Source organism: Delphinus delphis, chromosome 7 (assembly GCF_949987515.2).
Source record: "Delphinus delphis chromosome 7, mDelDel1.2, whole genome shotgun sequence".
In the NCBI taxonomy this organism is placed as follows: domain Eukaryota; kingdom Metazoa; phylum Chordata; class Mammalia; order Artiodactyla; family Delphinidae; genus Delphinus; species Delphinus delphis.
This window is the reverse complement of record NC_082689.1, coordinates 11641866-11664866: the sequence shown is the minus strand read 5'-3', so window position 1 is coordinate 11664866 and position 23001 is coordinate 11641866. Positions and strand designations below refer to the sequence as shown.

Below are 23001 nucleotides of genomic sequence, written 5' to 3'. Positions count from 1 at the left end.
CAGTTTCCCATTTTGTATCAAATGCCATGCTAGGCACTAGGCACTATGGATACAAAAGTGAATTTGATTTACCTGAACTCAATATTCGGTAAATCAAATTTTCAACTTACTGAATTCAATTTGAATTCAACTGAATTCAAAAATTCAATATCACTTTTAAGTAGATTGGGTAAAGTTAAAGATGCATATTATAATCACTAAAGTAACCACTAACAACAATGCAGAGAGATATAACTAGAAGTCAAAAAAAATTTAAATGGAACACTAAAAAATATTTGATTAACACAAAACAATGCTAGGAAGAAGAAAAGAAACAAAAAACAGATGAGATAGATAAAAAGTAAATGGAGAGATGGCAGACCTAAAAACAACTATAGCAACTACATGAAAATGCACTAAAAACTCCTATTTAAAGGCAAGATATTGGATTTAAAATAGAAAAAAGAAAAATCCAAGTATATGCTGCCTACAAGATACACAATTTAAATTAAAAGACACAAATAGATTGAAAACAAAAGGCTGAAAAAAGATACACCACACAAACCGTAAGCATAAGGAAAGCAGATGAGCTACCTATATATTTTTAAGGTAACAAGTGGATTTATTTACAGAGAGACACACTCCACAGAGTGTGGGCCATCTCAGAAGGTGGACAAGCTATATTAATAGCACATAAAAGAGACCTCAAGATGGAAAGTGACAATAATGATCAAAAAGTTAATATATCAGAAATCGATAAATATTACAAACATATGGGCTTCAGAGCAGAATTTCAAAGTACATGAAGCAAAAACTGAAAAACTAAAGGGAGAAATAAATAAATTCTCAAACATAGTTGGAGAATAACTCTTCTCTTGGTAACTGATAGAACAAGGTAGAAAATATCAGTCAAGACACAGAAGATCTGAACAACACTATCAACTACCTTGCCCTAATTTATTTATATATAACACTACACCCAACAACCGCAGAGTATATATCCTTTTCAAGTAGATATGGTATGTTCACCAAGATAAACTAATTATATAATAAAACATAAAACAAGTCTCAACAGATTTCAAAAGACTAAAATCTTGCAGAGAATTAAATTAGAACTCAACAATAAAACATATAGGAAAGTTCAAAATATTTAGAAATTAATCCATCCCAAGTAACCCATGGGCCAAAGAAGAAAATAATTTGAACTAAATGATAATGAAAACAACATATCAAAACTTATGGGATACAACCTACCCAGAGCAGAGAAAGAAACTAGATCTATAAATGTGTACATTAGGAAAAGAGAAAAGTCTAATCATCAATTATAAGTTCCTATCCTAGGAAACTAAGAGAAGGAGAGCAAATTAAACCTAAAGTAAAAGGTAGGAAATAATAAAGATAGAAGAGGAAATCAATAACGGAGAAAATACTCAAGCAATAAAGAGAAATCAATAAAACCCAAAGTGGTTGTTTTTTTTTGAAAAGGTAAATAAAATAGATTAACTTGACAAATCACCAATGTCATAAATGACAAAGAGAAAACCACTACAGATATATAGACAAATAAACTTGGCAATGTATAAGAAATGAACACATTTCATGAAAGATGCTAATTATCAAAACTGGCACAAGAAGCAATAGAAAATCTGAATAACCCTATAACAGTTAAATTCATAATTAATTAAATTTGTAGTTAAAAACCTTCCCCAAGGAAAACTCCGGGACCAGTTGGCTTCACTGGTGAATTCTATCAGGTATTTAAGATGGAAATAATACCAATTCGTCACACACTCTTTCAGAAAATAGAAGAGAGAACGTTGGTCACAAGCTTAGTATTACTCAGGTACCAAACAGACAAGGATATTACAAGAAAACTACAGACCAATATCTTTAATGAACATAAATACGACACTCCTTAACACAATATTAGCAAAGCAAATTACATATTTATGTAAACACAAATGAACTAGGATAGCATTAGCTATTTTTAAAAAGAGCAATAAAGTTGGAGGACTTATATTACCTGAGTCCAAGATCTGTTATAAAGCTATAGTAATAAGAACAATATGGTATTGGTAAAAAAAAAAAAAAAGAGATGTGTAGATCAATAGAACAAAAAGGCCCAAACAGAGATGATCAAATGATTTTCCATGAAGGTGCCAAGGCAATTTAACAGAAAAAGTCAACAAATAGTGTTGGAACAACCCGATATCCATACAGAAAAAAATGTTAGAAAATAGATCCTTACCTAACGCCATACTCCCAAATTAACTCAAAATGGATCATGGATCTAAATGTAAAAATACTATAAAAGAAGAAAACAAAGAAGAATCTTTGCAATGTTAGCATAGGTGAAGATTTCTCAGATAACAGGAAAAGCACAAACCATAAGGAAAAGGTTGATAAATCAAGCTTCATCAAAATAAAAACATTTGCTCTTCAAAAGACACCAATAAGGAAATGAAAAGAAAAGCCACAGAATGGGAGAAATCTTCAAAATATATACATCTGGCAAAGATCTTGTATCCAGAATATATAAGTAGCTATTATGACTCAACGGTAAGAACAACAACCAATTTTTTAAATGGGGAACAGAGCTGAGCAGACACTTCACGAAAGTTCTCTGAACGGTTAATAAGTACATGAAAAGATGTTCAACATCTCTAGTTATTAGAGAAATCAAAAGCATGTTAACTGCCACTGTGTAACCATTTCAATAGCTAAAATTTAAAAAGTTGGCAATACCAAAAGAAGGCACCAAAAATACATGGAGGAACTGGAACTCTCATACATTGCTGATGAGAATGAAGATACAGCTACTTTGGAAAACTCTTTCTTTTATGATTAAATATACATCTACCCTACGGTCCAGCCATTTCGCTCCTAGGTATTTATTCAAGAGAAGTGGAAACACGTGTCCACACAAAGCCTTGTACAAAAATAGTCACAGTAGCTGTACTCTAGTAGCCCCAAACTGGAAACAATTCAAATGTCCTACAGGTAACTGGATCTTTAAAAAAGCGATGTCCATACAATGGAATTTTACTCAGCTATAGAACAGAACAAACTGCTGATACACGTAACATGGATCAATCTCAGTATTGTTCTGTTGAGCCAAAGAACCCAGACACCAAAGGGTACACACTGTACGACTCCATTTACATAAAATTCTAGAAAATGCTAACCAACCTACAGCGACAGGAAACAGATCAGTGGTTGCCTGGGAATGGACAGGGAGTGAGAGATGGACTGAAACGGGACAGGAGGAAACTTCAGGGAGTGATGGAAAAGCTCTGTATCAGGACCATGCTATTGATTTCACAGGCTGTATGCATCTGTGGAACTCCATGAATTGTGTACTTTAACTAGGTACAGATTTGGGTACATAAATGAAACCTCAATAAATTTATTTTTAAATGCCGCAGTTACTATATTAAAAAAATTAATCTCTGTACCTGCCCTCAAAGGCCTTGTAGTGTGGAAGAGTAAAATACATGACACTGTTTCTGTGATCCATAATAAAGGATTGGACAAAGGTCTTCACAGAGACCATGATCTCTGACCTTTGATCTAGGTCTCAAAATTCAAGGGTTGCACCAGACAGACCGAAAGGGAGGTCCCTCAAGGTGCAGGGAATGGCAAGTACAAAAGCGTGAGGTAAAGAAGGCTGTACGGTGAACTTGAGAAGTATGGGGTGACACAGGAGATTTTTCAAAAGTTGACTTTGGACCACTCTCTTCTATCCTAAGAAGTGTGAAATAAGCTGTAAAGAAAAAGAGGAGCTTCTGGAAGTTTTAAAATAAGCGAGTTACACGATGGATGTGATGAGCATTACTAACATTCATCAAATATTTCCAGAGCTCTTTCAGGCATGTGGTAGATTATTTCCCCATCACTTTCAAAATGAAGTGACCAGTTTGGTCAACGAGATGGTGAAGTAGATGTATCGAGTGTCACACCCAGGTGGCAGCTGTTAGAGCAGTTTTTGATTTGCCGCATTCTCTTCCCCTTTGGAAGAGATCAGAGAAAACTACCTTGAGTGGGAATTTCCATGAGGTTCCTGAGTAGTTATGATAAGCAGAGCCCCTCCCCCTTTCTCACCTCCCCACACCCTGTGATGAATACTCACTGTAAAGGGATAAGAAAAGTCTTGTTATGTAAGCCTCTGAAATTCGGGGGTTGTTTGTAACTGCCCCCAAAGTAACCTGTTCCTTCTGACACAATGTGCACTTTTATTCTGACAATAACATAGAAGGTGGATTTCAAAGGGAAGAATCTGCAGGGGACTAGCTAGAAGGCTACCGTAATCCACAGATGATAAGTGCAGGCACTGGGACAGGGGCCATGATCTTAGAAAAGAGGAGAAAGAATCTGGAGATGTAATGGCGAGTTGAAAATGACTCCGAGATTGTAAAAGAACCCGAGTCTAATTGTTTTAGAGGTGTTGAAAAGAGAAGGTTCTTGAAAGAAGAGAGATGACTAAGTGGGGAGATGAAGTTAAAAAAAAGATTAACTTAAAATGTAATTAAGATTAAATTTAATCTTTTTAAAAGATTAAAGGAGAAGCTACAGGCAGCCTGGCAAAGTACATCACATCAAAAGCTGAGGCACATCCCTACACAGGGAAGGCTATAGAAAGATCATAAGCTTTGGAAGAAATCAGACCTGGGTGTGAATCCTGAGTGAATCTGTCAAGTCATCCAGCTTCATTCGTTCAGCAAATAATAAACAACTTCATTCATTCAATAACATTAAAGAACACCAAAAAGTCCACTGTCCTATTGGAGTCAGCCTTCAAAAGTAGGGAAGCAAGCATTACACATTTAAGCACTGTGCGAAAAACAGACATGATATTGTGATTATGAAAAGGGGGCAAAAACAATAAGACAGGGCTTGTCAAAGGCCATTACCATTTCCCTTTGTTCAAAACCCTTACCTGGCACCAAATCAAAAGCAGAGATTTGTGTGTCCTTTGTACTTACAAAAAGAGAACCATCCTCACTTTCCTTTAGTTTTATCACATTTCAAGAACCAACTGGGAAACTCTCTTGACTCTAAGACTGTTTTTTAAAAATCAAAACTTCTGGTTAATTAACACCTAGTGAACATACCAACATTGTACTAAAGCAGAGTGTATATATGTGGGGAGTGAGGAGGGGGTTTGGTTAAACCTGACTCACAGGCAAGCCACTTCTCAACGTTTAACCATCTGGAGAGCTTGGTGAAAAAAGGCTCTAATTCAGTGGGTCTGGGGTGGTGCCTGAGATCCCTTCTGCATTTCTAACCAGCTCTCCAGGATGCCAAAGCTGCGGCTCCCAGGGAGGCCAAGCAGCAAGGTTCCAGATGACTTAAGAGTCTATTGACCTCAAGGGAGCTGGTGGAGTATGCTTGACTCTTGCCACTTCACTGCTGAGCTGAGAAAAGCATCTCTACCCTGTGCCACTATTTCTCATCAGCTTCCTTTGTTTTCCTTTACAAAACTGGAGAATCAGATTCCAGTATGTGACTGTTTTATGAAGACCCTGGACAAAGGACTTCTAATGGATTACTGAATTAGATTCCTACAGTTCTCTGAGGTGGGTACCCTGATTATGCCCGCTTTATAGAAGAGAAGACCCCAAGCCACATGAGTAAGTGTGGAAAAGATTCAAAATCTAGAGTCTACTCCAGAGACCATACTCTTAACCACTGCTTCCTCCTTGCTGTGGTTACATCACAAGTTTCTTTCCTGCTCTTTTGCAGTGTTGGAAGTGACTTGCAGTTGACTGCTGCCTCCCCTTTCTAAAGTCGATAAAGCCAAGTCTTTATCAGAATGACTTGGTTTCATTTCAAAGGCAATTGAAATCCAAATTAAAAAATCTTCTGGAATTCAGCAAAAAGAAGGAAAATTTAACTCTAGCATTGAGGGTTGTTTTTTTTTTTTGTCCAGGAAGTAATGTCAGTTCATGCAAGATTGTCATATGCCTCAGAATTCTTGGACACTGTTATTTTATCAACAGAGCACCTGATGTCCTATCTAACAAGGATGGCAGGAGAAGGTTCCACAAGAACCCTCCCTATCAATGGCGAGAAGCTACTATATACCACACAGCAACATCTGTGGTCTGGGCACTCACAGGACTTAATAAAGAGTTTAATACATGTCCTTTTTATTATTCTATGAAGAAGAGTCCCTGATTCAATGCAACTAACTGAACTATGCATGGAAAACAGTGGCTCTCAAATTTGGTTGCACATGGTAATCTCCAGAGAGCTTTAAATACAGATACCTGAGTCCTACTGCTGGGGAGTCCAGTGTAACTGACTTGGGATGTTTCAGGATTTTTAGAGGCTCCTTAGGAGATTCTAATACACAGCCAGAGTTGACAATCACTGGCGTAAAAAACAGGGGGAAGGGGCTTCCCTGGTGGTGCAGTGGTTAAGAATCCGCCTGCCAATGCAGGGGACACGGGTCGGAGCCCTGGTCCGGGAAGATCCCACATGCCGCAGAGCAACTAAGCCTGTGAGCCACAGCTACTGAGCCCGCGCTCTAGAGCCCGTGCTCTGCAACAAGAGAAGCCACCACGATGAGAAGCCCGCGCACCGCAATGAAGAGCAGCCCCCGCTTGCTGCAACTAGAGAAAGCCCGTGCACAGCAACGAAAGCCCAACTCAGCCAAAAATAAATAAATATATATATATATATATATATATATATATATATATATATATATATATAACAGAGGGAAGTGTATAATGTTCACTCTACAACCAAAAAGGGGGGTGTGCATCTCCATTCACTCACTGTCAGGGTTTCGCCAACCTACATAGCTACATAGGTCTAATACACATTCTAATTGCAAGCAAATGGTTCTCCACAATCAGTGACCAAACCACATATTTCACACTGTGTGTTTGATGACCGACTACATCAGCAACGCTGATCCAAAGTAGCGGTTCTTAACCTGGAGATGGAATTCAGGTGGTCTGTGAACTTAGATGGGAACAAATATTACATCTCTACTTTCACTAAACTTTCCTGGAAGTTCAGCATTTCCTTCAGCTATGAAAACAGCTAACAAACCACAATAGTATTAGCAGTTCTTGAGAGTTTGCACCCACTGGTATTTTCACGTCACATTTCAGTTTTGCAGTCATCAGTACTTTGAGATTACAATTGTTTAATAGATCTGCTGTTAGATCTAGGTATTTAGTGCAATAATAATGATGCACCTATGTTACTATATCATGACTTTAATACTTTGATAATTTATTCAAAGTTAAACTGATTCTGATAACTGAATTATTCTAAGAAGGATCTAAATGCTTCATCAGATCCAATGTGGTCAGTGGCACAAGAAAAGGGCACGAGCCCTGCTCTGAGGACGGTGCCCTAACAAGCCAGATATTGCACGTTTGCGTCCAAGGCCACCTCCGAGAAGGGCCCTCTCAGGAGGGAGACACCCCGACAAAGTTGGCTCTTGGCTTTCCCTGCATTTCCGCAGATAAGATTTAACGTGAAAAAGCCAGTTCAACGCGGCAGAAAATAGAATGGATGGGCTTTCTCTTTACCCTCAGCTGCCTCTTGCTCTTGGCATTTCGTTGTGCCCAGACTGCCAGGCTGGTAACTCGAGCCTCCAAATTAATCAAAACACACAGCGCCCAGTTCAAGCCCAGGCAGACAAGCCGGGAGCCAGACAAGCTCTCGTCTGGTGACCCCCAGCCCAGCTCCCCCGCCCCGCCCGCCAGCCCGCGCGCCCCACCCTGGGATGCCACGCTCCCTCCACCGCCCGCGCTTCCAGGCGGGTGGCCCGGGCCCTGGGGCTGCCATCCATCGCCCAGACTGGGTCGGGGGCACCTTACCTCGTGGGGACGCCCGCCGCCCCGGGAGCCACGACTGCGCCCGCCCGCGCGGCGCGCACCTCCCACCGCGCCCAGTTCCGCGGGCGACTCGGCTGCCTCTTCCCCACGCGCTCACCGCCGGGTCCGGCGGCTGCCGGATTGGAGACGCGTTGAGAAGGGGAAAGAGGCGACACGGCAGAGGCCGGGAGCCGGAGCGAGCGGGGCCGCGCGAGTGCAGACGCCCGGCGCGCCTCCCGCTTAATCTGAGCAGGGCCGCTGGCCACTCCCTCCCCCGTGCTCCGCCGCCTCCACAACGCTCACCCCCCAAACCCCCCACCTCCGACTCGCAGCCCCTTGCCCCGCCTAGGCCCCTGAACCTTGGGAGCGTCACCTCTTTAACCCCTGACCCTGGCCCCGCACCCACCTGCCCCGCAGGCGCGCAGCCCTTTCTCACAGCCTCCTGGCACGCTTCCTGGGTCGGAGGGACATCTCCCGGTGAGTTGGCTGGGAGGGGGAACGGGGGCGGGACCTAAGCCACTTCTTCCCTCCCTTGAAGCCTCGGTGGGGAGGCTGAGCCCTACAAAACCCGCCCCGGGCGGGCGGGCCAGGCTAGCTTCACAGCCGGGCCCCTCAACCCGCGCCGCGCAGGGCACGCGGCGGCCCAAGAGCCTGCGGGGCCCTGGACACGCCGGGGCTCCTAGCGGACGCCCACGATGCGCCCTGGGACGGCGCCGAGGCCGCCGGCGCTGCTGCTTCTGCTTCAGCTGGTGCTCCTGGTGGCCGCGCCCACTGCCGGCAAGGTGAGTACGCGGCGATGCGACCCCCACCCCGCGTCCTCCGACAGGCCGGCCCCGCCCGCGGGGGCGCTGCCCTTCACCCTCTGCTGATGCGTGCGGTGACTGCGGGCGCCAAGCAGACACCTCGGGGGGCAGCGTGGGGACGGGGGCAAGCGGGGATGCACGGGAACAGGTGGAATGCGCGGGGCTGGAGGGAGGGGCGAGGAGGAGGCTTGGAGGGCTCCTAGGGGTCAGGGATGGAGAAGGCCCTGACAGAGGTAGATAGGTAAGTAGGTAGGTAGACGGATGATAGATAGATAGATAGATAGATATGCAGGCAGGTAGATATAGAGATGTGGAAAGATAGATAATCTCCAGGGATGAGCGCTTGAGAACACGGGATATACAGACGCGCGATGTCACACCGGTGAATCAGAGCAGGCACATGGCCTGGCAGAGAGGACAGAGGGCTGGAGTCCCAGCCCTGCCACTTCCTAGATGTCACCTCACACTGAACTCTGACCTCTCTGGGGCTCGCTTTTCCTCCTTGTCAATACTTGCCCTCAAGTGTTCCATCAGTTTTGTTGAGAAAAGCAAATGCCGTCACTGAAAATTTAATAGCACCTTAGAAATAGAACTCATGTTAGGATAAATTAAGCAATCTGTCGCTGTGATTTCTATTCAAAATTTGAGAGCTCCTGGATTCATTTATATCCACCCGTATATTTCTTATTCTTTGCGAAGATAAATTAGTGTCCTCAAAACTGTTATGACTCCTAGAGTTGACTTACTTGATTTTAACTGGTAAAAGTGCAATGTAACTTTTCAGCCGCCTTCTGTGACTTTTACACAGAAAACTTAATCTGGGATGACAACGCAGTGTAAGTTTCGTTTCCCAGAATGATCAGATGTTTTTCAAATTTCATGATTAAGATTGTGATTGGAAATTAATAGTCACATAAATATGTGTTAACGTGAAAATGTTTTCGAACTTTAAGTCACAGGAAATACAAGTATTTTCCATTTAAGTTAAATTTTAAATTATGACATTACAGGTGAAGCTAAAACCCCCTTTGATCACCTCCATACCTTACCCCACCCTGTCTAAAGAAATATATCCACTCTCGCCACTTTGTGTTTCTTTTCAGACATTTTTCTAGGCATTTATGTATTCATATATGGACCTACAAACAATATGTGTTTTTTGTTTGTATTTTTTAACATAATCGATACCATATACCTATGCTGTATATATCCTTTTGCATCCTACATGTCTCCCCATGACAGTATTTGAGATAGATCTACCTCTTTTCTTTTTGCCTTATTGCATTATTGTATAGTTTTCCATGATATGAATATGCCAAAGTTAATTGAGCCATTCCCCTACCAATTTACATTTAGGCTATTTAGTGTTTTATATTCTAAAGGATTTTGTAATCCATGTAATCCCTTCATGTAGTTATAGTTCTAACAAAAATGTGCTTTGCATAGACTAAGAATGCCCAACCCAGGTAGCTCAGTACTTCTGGGCATGATGGTTAGAACTCATCTAAGTCAGTATTGAATGTCTACCAGCATTAATCCAGGAACAAATCCAACAACTAAAAAAAACTAAAGGAAGTGTATGTATGTCGTGGGAAGGGCTGGGGAAGAGTTCCAGAGCAGGGTTTGCACATTCTTCTAGAGTTCAAAGAAGAGGGGAGATTAGGGACGGTGGAGAAAGAGGGGAAGAATTACACACCGGTAAAGATCAGCCTGAAAAAGTGATCCTCTGTAATCATTCAACCTCTAGTCATACCAATTTTCAATCATACTGTCATATTCCCTTATTATTTTTTACATAAGAATTTTTCTGTCTTGAGTTTGGCCAAATCTTGGAGGCTTCCTGCTGATTCTACAATTAATCCATTCATATTATTTTTAACAGCCCTTGAAGTAAGTCTCTGTTAAAACTTTGCTCAGTTACACAGACGATGTCATTAGAAATCATGAAACGTACCCTCATCGTGTAGAAAAATGGAATCACAGCAAATTAACTGATAACTGGTCGGCACAGTGCCAGCATGCCTCCCTCCACGGGGTAGCTCTGATGCTGTGCAAGCCTCTTGACCTCTCTGAGCCTCAGTCTTATCTGTAAAACGAGGGAGTTGAAACCCCTCATGGAGCCAGTAGATAAGGTTAATTGAGTGAGGCTTTGAGGTAGGGGGCAGTCTTCAGGGCCAGCTAATTGTTGACATTCTAGAATTCAGACTCAGTAATACCAGAATCCAGCTTTTTCAGAAAAGAAGCTGGTAATCTAGTTTCCATGAGAAATCTCTCAATTTCTAAATGTTAGGAAAAAGGAACAAACTCTGTATAAGTGAGAGCTAAATGTAGTCTTTGGGACATAATATTTATCAACTTTGTGCTGCATAGTTAAGGACATATTTTGCTCTAAATTCCTGTAATTTTACGTTAGCATTTCTCAAAGAAATAGGAGTGCTGTTCACCCCTTATTCTGAGTTCAGGCGGGGTGGAACTGTCCACCCACACAATTTGCTCTGAAGAGCCCTGCGTAAAATCCCTCTGCTGCTTGCCTGCAGGCATTCGGTTCCAGGCCTGGCTGTTCAGCACATCCCCAGGTTTTATAGCTATTACCAGGCCCAGCTCATCAACTTGAAACTGGGAGGCACTGTGCTGTTGCCTCAGGCAACAGGTCTGGGAGAAGAGTGAGAGGGAAAGCTCCTTCTCTGATATCTAGAGAAGGTGAGATTCATGGTTTGAGATATCATGGTTTATCCTTCCTCTTTTTAACTTAAAATTCCAGACAAGGCAGAAATCAAGTATCAGGAGCTGAATAACAGCTGCATTTAGGGAGGAGACTTCTCAACTGATTTGGTTTTTAAATCTAAAAAAAAAAAAAAATTAAGTTGAATTAAGAAACATTTCAAACAAACAGAAAGTAATGTAACAGACTCCAGTGTATCCACCCTTGAGATTAAGCAAGTATTAATAAGTTTTGACCTGTTTGTTCTCACTTCTCTCCCCTTAGGAAAATAACAGATAAATACAGAAAGTCCTAAACACCTCCTTTGCCTCATCTTCCATGCATGGTTTTATATTTATACTCCATGGATATGTGTGTATGTGTGAGTGTGTGTGTGTGTGTGTGTGTGTGTGTGTGTGTGTTAGTAACCATAAAAAATAAATATTATTGTCTTGTGGTCCTTCAAATGTAATAAATGGTTTCACATGATACATACCTATTGGAGCTTGCTTGTATCAGTCAGTATGATGTTTTTGGATTTTATCCATGTTGATACATAGAGATGCGATTTGTTTATATACATATAGATGTGAGAGCATAGTATCCAGTTACATAAATAAAGCAGTTTATTTTTCCATCTGCCTAAACGCAGCGAATTTGTTTCCATGCTTTCAGCTTACAGAGTTGGAATTTATATCTTTGTATATGTACCATCGTGACAACTAGATTTTGAATTCCTACGTGGAATTCAGAGGGTTATAAGAGAAAGCGTATTTTAAATTTTTTAAGAATTGTCAAATTGACTCCAAAAGGATTGTACCAACATCGTGCCAGAGTACCTGTTTCCCTATATCCTCAGCAAAACTTGGTGTGCTTAGATGTTAATGGGTGTGAAATAGGATCGTGTTTTGACTAGTGAGTTTAGGAATCTTAGCATATTTTGATTGACAGTCTATAGTTCTCTCCGAGTGAATTGCGTGAACAAGTCTTTGCATATTTATCTTTTGTGGCCTTTGCCTTTTTGTTGCTAATTAATTAGAAGCTATTTATATATTTGGGTACTGAAATTTTGCTATTTAAATGTGCAGCAAGTATTTCATTCCAATCTTTGGTTTATATTTGCATTTAGTTATTGGTACCTTAATGTATAATATTTTTCACTATAATCTCAAACTTATCCATCTTTTCCTTGATTTCCTTGATTTTGTGTTTTGCGTCTTGTTGAAGAGATCCTTTCCTTCCCTGGGATTGTAAAAATGTTCTCCTACGTTTAAAAAAAATTACAGTTTAATTCTTTTACATTTAAGACTCATAATCCTGGAATTGTTTTCTACTTCCAGGATTATAATTTTATCTTTTTCCATATAGAAAATGAACTGTCCCAACATTATTTATTGAACAGTCCATCCTTTCTCTCACTGTTTTTCAGTGTTACATCTGCAAACATGTGTACCAAGAACTCATTCATGTATGATCTGTTTGTATTCTTACATGAGTCTGTTTATTTAGGGCTTTAATTTCTCCCAGCATTTTAGAGTTTTCTGTTTTTTTGATTTCTAAGTATTTGACATTTTTTAGTGCTATTATATTAGAAATGGTATATACTTTTTAAATTTTATAGTTTAACTGGTAAAGATACAGCAAAACATAGTTGAATTTTATGTTTTGGCTTTGATCAAGCAACTTTGAATAGTTCAAATGCATTTAAGGCTAAAAAGTTTCCCCCAAAACACTGTATTAGCTGCATCATACAAATTTTAATATCATTAAGTTCAAAATCTTTTCTAATTTTTTCCTTTGTCTTATTGGTTATTTAACTGTTTATTTCTTAATTTCCAAACATACAGAAATTTTCTAGTTATTTTTTTCACTGAATTGTGGTAGAGATGATATATTTTTTTCTCTTTTATTTTTATTATTATTTTTTAATTTTTATTTTTATTTTGAGATGATATTTTGACTTCAAAGATTTCTACATATGTCAATTAGGTCAAGATTTTTATCATGTTATTAAAATTGTGATACAGGTACACATGTGTTTTTTATAAATCCTACTCAGTGGATATTTAACCTGAGATTCTCTCTTTTTCATCAAATCTTGAACATTCTCAGACATTCCTTTCTTATATTTCTCCTTCCTCACTCTGTCTCTACTCCTGGCATTCTCAGGATGCTAGCTGGGCCTTCTCATTCTCGTCCTCCAGTTCTCCTTCCTTCTTATGTCAGATAACCTTTCCTGTGCCACTCAGCTCCGCTTGGCCTCTCCTTGCTCCTGGGCTCTGGGCACTTTCTCCCCCAGTGGTCAGCTTGGCCACAGACTTCACACAGGCACAGCCTCGTGTTCCTTGAGACTCTCTTCCACGTCTTCCTGTTGCACCCCAGAAGTGCAGGGCATTAGCACCTGCAGGGCAAATCTCTGACCAGTGGGAGATGGAAGCCATTGGATAAATTCTTCTCTTCTGCCCCCAGAAGAACGGTCCTAAAGTGCAGAGGTTCTCACAGCCGCTCCAGGAGACCCATCATCAGTTGTATTTGAGACCAAATTGTAACGTGTTGAGCTTTTGTTTCACGTGCTGCTCCCTCCATGCTGTATCCTGCGACATGTCCTCACATCCATCTTTCAAAGTTTAATTCTCTCTCCTGCTGTTTGTAATGTTCAGTAGATTTTCAATCTACTGTAACTTTCCATGATGGAAAAGAACTCTGGAACCATTCAACAATGGCTATAACCCCAGGTCTGTTAACTACCAGCTTTTTAAAAATTTTTGTCTCAGTTTCCTCATCTTAAACTGGAAGTAAGAGACTCACCTCAGCATTTTATGAGGATCAAATGATTTAGCACATACAACACATACTTTACCATGCCTGTCACATAGTAATCATCCAATAAATGTTAAATATGATTATTTTTATTCATTAAATTTTAATTTCAATGACTATTCGTATTTCTAGATGTGCTTTTTGGAGTCTAAGTCTGTCTGGGGTTTTCTGACTTGTTAGGGTTTGTTTTTTTTGGTCTTTTTTGTAGGGGTTTTCCCCTCTTTTTTATGACTTTAGTCATTTTGCACTTATTTGTATTATCTTTCTGATTCTTTTTGTATGATTTCAAGATTTGGGAGTCTATCTTGTTTCTTCAGTCTGTTGACTGACTCTCATCCGTAGGAAGACTATGTACATGAGAGATTTGGGGAAAATAAGCCTCTCTGTCATCACAGCTTGCTCCCAGATTGGAGCTGTCCTGCCCCGGAAGAAAAAGGAGCAAAGGAGTTCTGAGGCTTCCAGGGGATTTTCCCCACTAAGATGGACTGATGTAGTAATGATCTGGGGGGAGGGGCGCACCAAAGGTGTTTCCTTTCCTGTTCTCAGGGTCACCCTCCTCCAGTCCCCTCCTACTACCCACTTCCTCCAAACATGCTAGACTCATATTTGATGAGGTGGGGCAGGGTCAAGACCACACAGCAAAGCCGCCAGCTTTGTCTCTCTAACCAGACTAAGGGTCTTTCTCCTTTAGCATTTCTCTGGGGTTTCGGTCCTTGGTATGTTTTCAGGCATTGTCCATGGAAAATCTGTGAATTAAATGCAATTTGTCTTTGTATTTCCCTTATCATTATGGCCGTGTTACCCAGAACAAAGTAATAACTGCTTAGTGTTACCTATGACTAAGATTAACTTTGTTAGATATTACAATTGTTAAGACCCTCAAACCTATAAGTGTATGAGTCTGACAGCAGGGCAGTCTGGTCTGCATACGCCTTGTGGTCCTTCAGCCATGTGCAGTTAACCACACTCATGTCATGGCCTTCAGCCAAAAAGCAGCCATCCACCACGGAGTCAATGATTTTTCAAACACATGGTGCTCAGAGCATTTCTGTTCTACAAAGTTTATATCCAGCCTCAGTCTAAACTTTTGAATCATAACAGACTTTCACCATAGGTCATTTATTTCACCTCTGTTTTCAGTTTGAGAAAATAAGGAAACCAAAATTATATCAACTTAACAGAGTAGACATGTTACGTTATCAGCCCTACCACCACCACGGCCTTGAACTTAACCTCTCAGAGTTGTCCTCATCTCTAAAGATCTGATAAGAAAGCATCTTACCCCAAGTTCTACTTCATCCCACAAGATCTAATCATTGGCTCTTGTCTTCTCTAAACACCCGTGTCAGTCTTCCCATTCCTCCTGGGTTCTTTCGGTAACCGCCAATTAAGACCTCTGGCTTCAGGTACATTTTCTAGCCAAGACTGAATTAAATTATATCAGCTTTATAATTTTCCACTTAACTCACTTTCATAAGTTCAGATAAACAAATATCTATGTCCATGTCACCCAATAGAAATATACTGTGAGCCATAACTAGGAGCCACATATGTAATTTTAAATTTTCCAGTAGACACATTAAAAAAGAAAAAGCAACAGGTGAAATTAACTTTAACAGATTTTATTTATTCTAAAGATCCATAACAGTATTGTTGCAACATGTAATCACTATTAAAAACATTAATGGATATTTACAATCCTTTTTTCTTATTAAGTTTGCAAAATCTGGTGCCTATTTTGCATTTTTAGAACCTTTCAATCTAACTACATTTCAAGTGTCTATGGCCACATGTGGGCACCATTCTGGACAGCAAAGATCTAGGTAAATGGCATCCAGATATGAGAGAGGGTTACAGTCCATAAGGACTTACCTCTGGATGGAACACATTTTGTTTATTTACCATAAGAAATAAACATGTGGCAAAATGATAAACTTTAATTTAAGACAATAAATCAGCATGGGTTGTGCCTGAATATGTATGCAACTTTTTCTCCAGAAAATTAAGATAGTTGGCCTTGACTACAATGCTTAAAGCGAAACAAATTACCACTCGTACAAATTTAATTATAGTGATCCATTATCAAAATATGAGTAAGTTATGTGCATAAAGAATTGAAGAAACATCACAAAAACAGCAAACACTTGGCCAAAGAAATAGAGAAGGTGAGAAATATATTGAACACCATCATGCCACACCTAGCCTTTCGTCTAGACTAAATTGTCACTAGACTTCAGCCAGGTAACAGGGTGTTACCCTGAACAAGTTGCTTCCAAAAGCAAACTAGCTTCCCTATCTGAAAATGATGGTACTGTATCTATTACAGGTAAAGTGCTCAGTACAGTTTTTAGTACAAAATAAGTACCCAGCTTTTAGATTCTAGCTACAGTCAATTTGTTATCGTTAATAAAAGCAGGAAGGAGAGAATAGGACAGAGACACAGGCACATGGCAAGGTGCTGGGGATAAACCAAACAGCCTGACTCCCTGGCCATGATGGATTTGGGATTCTAGTGGAATAGGTGAGAGAAACAAGAGCTCAGTAAACAAATGTGCAGCTATGGATTTTGGTACCTGCTGGGAGAGAATGGGATGTGGTGATGGAGAAGAAGAGGTTCTACTGTAGCTAGTGGTGGTCGGGACCCGCCTTTCTGAGGGAGCAGCATAGAGGCTAAGGCCTAGGGAAACAGCATGGAGAGTGCCTTGGGAAGCACTGAGGAATATGGTCCAGGACCTCTGGACAGTGAGGAGAGGTGAGACACTTCCAATTTTATGGCTCCTGGGTGGTCAGAGAATAAAATCAAGACCAAGAGAACTTTTTTTTTTAAGGGAGAAAAAAAAGCTGAGTTTATTTACTCACCACCAAGGGAACGCATGCGCCTGACGGAATATGCTGAGTACTTTGTTAGAGGTGGATGAGGGATGGGAAGCAGGGCATCAGGGGCCCCAGAGAGGGCCAGCTCATGGCGGTCCTGCTAATTAAGGATGGAAAATTGCTTGCAGAATAGGGTGGGGTAAGTCCACAGGCCTGTATGTAGTTGATCATGGTATGATTTTAGTGTCTGCACTCAACAAATTTGTATTTTAACAAAAAAGACACAATGCATGTGTTTACGCTACTCGCAGGACAGTTGGCACATTAGTCATGGATGAGTAACAGATTCACACTGTGGCTTGGTAATGGGCCCACATGTAAAGTGGTGCGATGAAAACCTTCTTCTGCTCCTGTCTCTTCATCTTCTTCTCAACCTCACAGGGACGGGTCTAAATTTGCCAAATGTGGCTGTGAGGAGGTAAAGCTGAGCCGAAGAGTCCCTGTCTCAGCTGACATAGGCCCAGTCCAGGGAAGGCTCTAGGCCAGGGAAGGATGAAACCCAGTTAAGGACCTGGAGACCTCCTCAATCAAATGACCAGTAACACCAGCCTCCCCTGGGTGTGGGTTAGGAAGACAGAATGTCATGTCGGGCTCCGCCCCAGACCTCCCCAACTGGAATCCGCATTTTAACCAATCCAAGGGATTCCTGGGCATATTATTGTCTGAGAACTGTACCAGCCTTGATAAGGACACTGGAGGGTCCTTCAAACTGTGATGTGATTGGTGCCGGAGTGTTTCAGAAGGATGGTGACATGACCCCTATTTTAAAGATTTATATGGCTGACCCCTGGAGAGGGTTGGCTGTTCTGTCCTTGGGAACCCAGCCTATGTAAAGGTGAAGTAACCAAGCAGGAAACAAGTCTTGTTGGTGCTTTCTCTTTGGATTCTGGTGCCTTGAAAATCAGAAAGAGAGGAAGGGAGGAGAACCAGTCTAGACCAGTATAGCAGTCGCTCAGTCTGTCCCTGTTAATTGTGCAGTTAATCTGATAATTATTTATGTACAAACAGAGGAAGGTTAAAAATCCAGTTCATGAAAAAAAATCCAGTCCATGGTGTAATGCTCTGTATATACAAGATCAGACTATCAAAAAATATTTCCACATATCATAGTAGGTATTATGCATGTCTGTATGTGTGTGTACATATAAATATACACACAAATATATTTAAAGAGTAGCTTATATTTTCAGAATTTTATGTTAATTGTTGTAGGGAGATAATGGCCCCCCCCAAAAGTGTAATTTTCAGGGAGACGCAAGAGGGAGGAGATATGGGGATATATGTATATGTATAGCTGATTCACTTTGTTATAAAGCAGAAACTAACACACTACTGTAAAGCAATTATACTCCAATAAAGATGTGAAAATATATATATATATATATAAACATTTTGAACATACATAAAATAGAAATAAAGTTAAGATTTAATTTTTTTTTAAAAAAAGTGTAATTTTCAGAGCTATTTAAAATGTAACCATATAAAAATATTTTATTTTTCTGACAGTAGTTTTGGGGTAAGTTGGGAATTTTCCATTTTTAATCTCTAAGATTGATGGTTGTTAATTAGATTGTCTCTCTAAATCGGTTTCTTAGAGAAGTGATCCCCATATTTAAAAATAAGTTCAAGTTATTTAGAAACCTTGGGAGGTTTATCATTATGTAGACAAAACAGTCAGGTCACTGGATTTTTTTCCCACCAGTATATTTTGCTGTTACATGAACTTTTCAAACAAAAAGTTCTACAAAGTGGAAAGTTGAGAAATCTTCAATATTATCCCTTTGAATCAAATGACAAAGGGAAGAGTGTCTGGGAAGAGTCAACAAGGCTAATATTCATTTTCTTTGTTTAACCAGATGATAGGATAATTTTATGCTGTTTATTTATGTATGAAATTGGGAAAGCTGAAGAATTCACATGCTGGCTTTAAAAATAAGAAGTTGTACGGGTAGTGCAAAATCTGGAAAGTGTTTAAAAGTACAAAAAGAAATATAAAAATTATCCATAATCATATTGTGCATAGATAATTACTGTTAACATTTTGGTCTATTTCCTTCCAGACTTTTTTTTATTCTACTTTTTTTTCACCTAAGAATAGACTGGAAAAAGTTTTCTGAGTCTTTAATTATTGCAAATATCATTTTAAATGTCTACAGAGTACTTCATTATAGGTGGTACCGTAACTTATTTCAGTAATGCCCTTCTACTGAATATTTTGGTTATTTCCAATTCTTTAGAAATAATGTTACAATGGAACTCCTTGGAGATAAACATTCACTAAAATTATATTTTAAATAATTTTGTGTGTAGATGGTTTCTTATCAAGTGTCTGATTTTGTGCTTTTCTGAGAGTTAGATGGCAAGGTGATATCATTTCTGATTTACAGATGACGGTCTGATGGAAGAGCATTCATCAAGTCAGTGGAGGGAGTGGATTTAGAATTTGGAGTTATGCTTATTAGGGCTCTTCAGTAGGGCTTTTTACTACCAAAAACATCACAGATAATGGAAAAAGAGTGTCAGATGCCACTTTATCCATCATTTAAATAACTAAGTACTATTTGAGAAAAGATTGATTTTTTTATTTAGTTATTTATTTTTTGGCCACACCACATGGCATGAGGGATCTTAGTTCCCCAACGAGTTATCGAACTCGCACCCCCTGCATTGTGAGCGTGGAGTCTTAAACACTGGACCACCAGGGAAGTCCCAAGATTGATTTTTTAAACGCTTCAGTTATCCAGAATGACTGATTCCTGACACCGCTATCCTTTTACAATCAAAACACCAACGGAATACCTTTATTTACTGAAGTATTAATTATCTTGCCAATCTAGAAAGGATTTAACCTATTTCCATGTCGCTTTCCCTACTGGACTTCTTGCAGACAGGTGTCTTTCCCATCTTTGTTATTCCAGCTCTTGACAACACACTTAGTATTACTGGTCCTCAATGAATGTTTATAGAATTGGATGTACATTTTATTAAACACTAAAACAAAAAGGTTGATAAAGAATTAACAGATCTTTTGATCCTTTGGCATAAGAAGAAAAATAAAGCATTATTTTTCAGATGAATATTTTTTAATATTATAGTCCATTTATAGATATTATAACATATTGGCTATATTCCCTTGATGTACAATATATCCTTGTAGCTTATTTATTTTATACCTAATAGTTTGCACCTTTCAATCCCCTACCCCTAACATGCCCTTCTCCCCTGCCCTCTTCCCACTAGTAACCACTAGTTTATTCTCTATATCTGTGAATCAGTTTATTTTTTGTTATAGTCAATGTTTGTTTTATTTTTTAGATTTCATATATAAGTGATAACATACAGTATTTTGTCTTTCTCTGTCTGACTTATTTCAATAAGCTTAATACCTTCCAGGTCCATCCATGTTATTGCAAATGGCAAAATTTCATTCTTTTTTATGGCTGAGTAGTATTCCATTGTGTATATATATACCATATCTTCTTTATTCATGCATTTGTTGATGGACTCTTAGGTTGCTTCCATATCTTGTATTGTAAACAATGCTGCTATGCACATTGGGATGCATGTATCTTTTCCAATTAATGTTTTCATTTTCTTTGTCTATGTACCCAGGAGTGGAATTGCTGGATCATATAGTGGTTCTATTTTTAGTTTTTGAGGAGCCTCCATACTGTTCTCCATAGTGGCTGCACCAATTTACATCCCACCAACAGTGTACAAGGGTTCCCTTTTCTCCACATCCTTGCCAACACTTATTTGTGGTTCAAGAGAAATATTGAATGCTTCATTCATTAAGTCAGCAAGACGATGGGAACAAAGATAAAACCAACACAGCCCCTCCTCCCTTTATGGAATATGTCACCAAGTGAGGGGTTTAGATAAATATGCAGACAATAGCAATAAAATTATACATGCTGTAACAGGGCAAATATGCAAAAGCGAAATTTAAGTGGAGTTGGGAAGGAAGAATAAAGGTCCGCAAATGTACAGAACATCGAACACACAGGCTGTATATAAAGCAAGTGTGTGATGGCAATGGAGCCAGAAATAGTAAGATTTCGGTGGCTTAAACACATAGCTTCTCCTCAAAGTAGAGTACTAAAAATAAGGTTGGAATGAGTGCAGAAAGCAGCTCATAGAGTTACCGGTGGTATTTTCACCTTCTAGCCTCTGTCTCAACTGGAGCTCTGGTCAGCGTTCGGCAGCTGTGCCTGCAAGGTTTACGCACATGGACTGGATTCCACAGTCCCTCCCAAAAAGTGATAAAAACTAAGAACAGGGACGTCCCTGGCGGTCCAGTGGTTGAGACTATGCCTTCCAGCGCGGGGGGGTGGTGAGGGTTTGATCCCTGGTCGGGGAGCTAAGATCCCACGTGCCTCGTGGCCAAAAAAACAAAACATAAAACAGAAGCAATATTGTAACAAATTCAATAAAGACTTTAAAAATGGTCCACATCAAAAAAAAAATCTTAAAAAAAAATCTAAGAACAATACTGTATCTGAAATCTCATGAGATAAGGTTCCTACTGATTGGAAGCCAGACTATGTGCTCCTGAAGATGCCAACGCTCTCTAGTTGCTGCAGATAAGGCTGGAGAAAGCCAAGGGATTGATTTATCCAGTCCTGCATGTGCCTGGGGCTGTGCCCACAGAACTAGTCAGAGTTTCTGCTCACTGAGACCTGCTGAGACCTCTTGGAGATGAAGCATTCAGAGCCCATGAGACTGGAACAAGCAACATCTCCAGACCCTAAGAGGGCAGTCCTGCAGGTAAGGACATCTGAGGCTCCCTGCCATCCAATGAGGCAACACTGGGCAGCAGTAAGAACCCCTCATCCCGTGCCAGCAGGAAGACACTGTTGTGACAGTCTGGGGCAAATCACTTGAATTCCAAGACTCTTCATTTCCTCAATCATAAAACGTGGTAATAAAACCTCTCTCTGCTAGCTCCAGAAATAATACAATGGAACACATTTTGCACACAGTAAAAGCATGCTACAAATGCCAAGTAGTATTGAGACAGGAATGAGTTTCAATATCAGGAAAGCAGTAGTCCAAATATGTTTCTTATACTCATTTAATTCTCCTATTATGTTGTGACCTAGTATCAACTTCCTGGAATGTATTAAGGAGTTTCTTATTTTCAAAAATATTATTCAGTGCATTCTTTGCTGCTGGTATTTTCTAATAACATTATTTGGAAACATCAGCAGAAATGGCATCCTCCCTTAGCACTGTCTCCACCAAAAAATGAACAGTTTATTGACTTTACATCCCATGTAAATACTAATGCTAAAACTCAAGCGATGATTTCATCACTTTTCTGGTGACTTGCCAAATACCTCAACTAAAATACCTGTTAATTACAGGGATAGTCCTGGATAGCATTTCAGATTAATAATTTGTTCCTTTCTTATCTTTAAAATATAGGCTTTGGGGCCTGTCTTTAAAAGAAAAGCCATGTAACCAGCTTTGACACACAGCCTCCCTCAAATTCTGTTAATGGGTAATCAGCTGCAACAGGGTAGAAAGTGTAAATTCATTTTGTGCACATTCACTGAGCACCTTAGATGCAATGTATTGTGCTAAGGAAACTCTTGGACTATCTTTCAAACAGAGGATTGATCCTTGAGGAGTTTCAAGATGAAGTTGCTAGAACCAGTTATCAGACCTACAAAAATATTTTTTCTATGTTGCTTTTTTTCCTAACAGTAAAAGTACTATATGTGCCCATTTGTGAACATTCAAGATATATAAGTATAAAAACAAAGCAAAACAAAAAGTACTCCTAACATAAGAACCTAGAGGTAGCCAGTGTTAATATTTTGGTATATTTGTATAAAAATAAGGTCATACAGCATATGGCATTTTGTATCCTGCTTTTTTGACATTATATTGCTAGTATTTTCTCACATCAATAAATATCTTTTAAAAATTAATGCATACCATTTCATCATGTTTATATACCATAATTTAACCTAATTTTTTT

At 39.7% G+C, this 23001-nt stretch overlaps 2 protein-coding genes across 4 annotated transcripts in view; one reads left to right on the top strand and one right to left on the bottom strand.

Moving 5' to 3' along the window:
- Positions 1-8015, bottom strand: part of COL4A4 (collagen type IV alpha 4 chain) — a 134953-nt gene extending 126938 nt beyond the window's left edge. Inside the window, exon 1 of the mRNA XM_060016014.1 lies at positions 7821-8015. The gene's annotated coding sequence lies outside the window, so the exon portion shown is untranslated. The remainder of the gene's footprint in view (positions 1-7820) is intronic.
- Positions 8016-8218: 203 nt separating this feature from the next.
- The window catches only part of COL4A3 (collagen type IV alpha 3 chain), a 134471-nt gene continuing 119688 nt past the window's right edge, over positions 8219-23001 (top strand). Inside the window, exons 1-2 of one of the 3 annotated variants that reach the window (XM_060016011.1) lie at positions 8219-8294; positions 8448-8599. In XM_060016011.1, the coding sequence (XP_059871994.1) occupies positions 8513-8599 (87 nt within the window). In that variant the 5' untranslated portion in view covers positions 8219-8294; positions 8448-8512. Of the gene's footprint in view, positions 8295-8334; positions 8600-23001 lie in introns of those variants that run through there. The other 2 variants (XM_060016012.1, XM_060016010.1) reach the window with 2 other exon arrangements.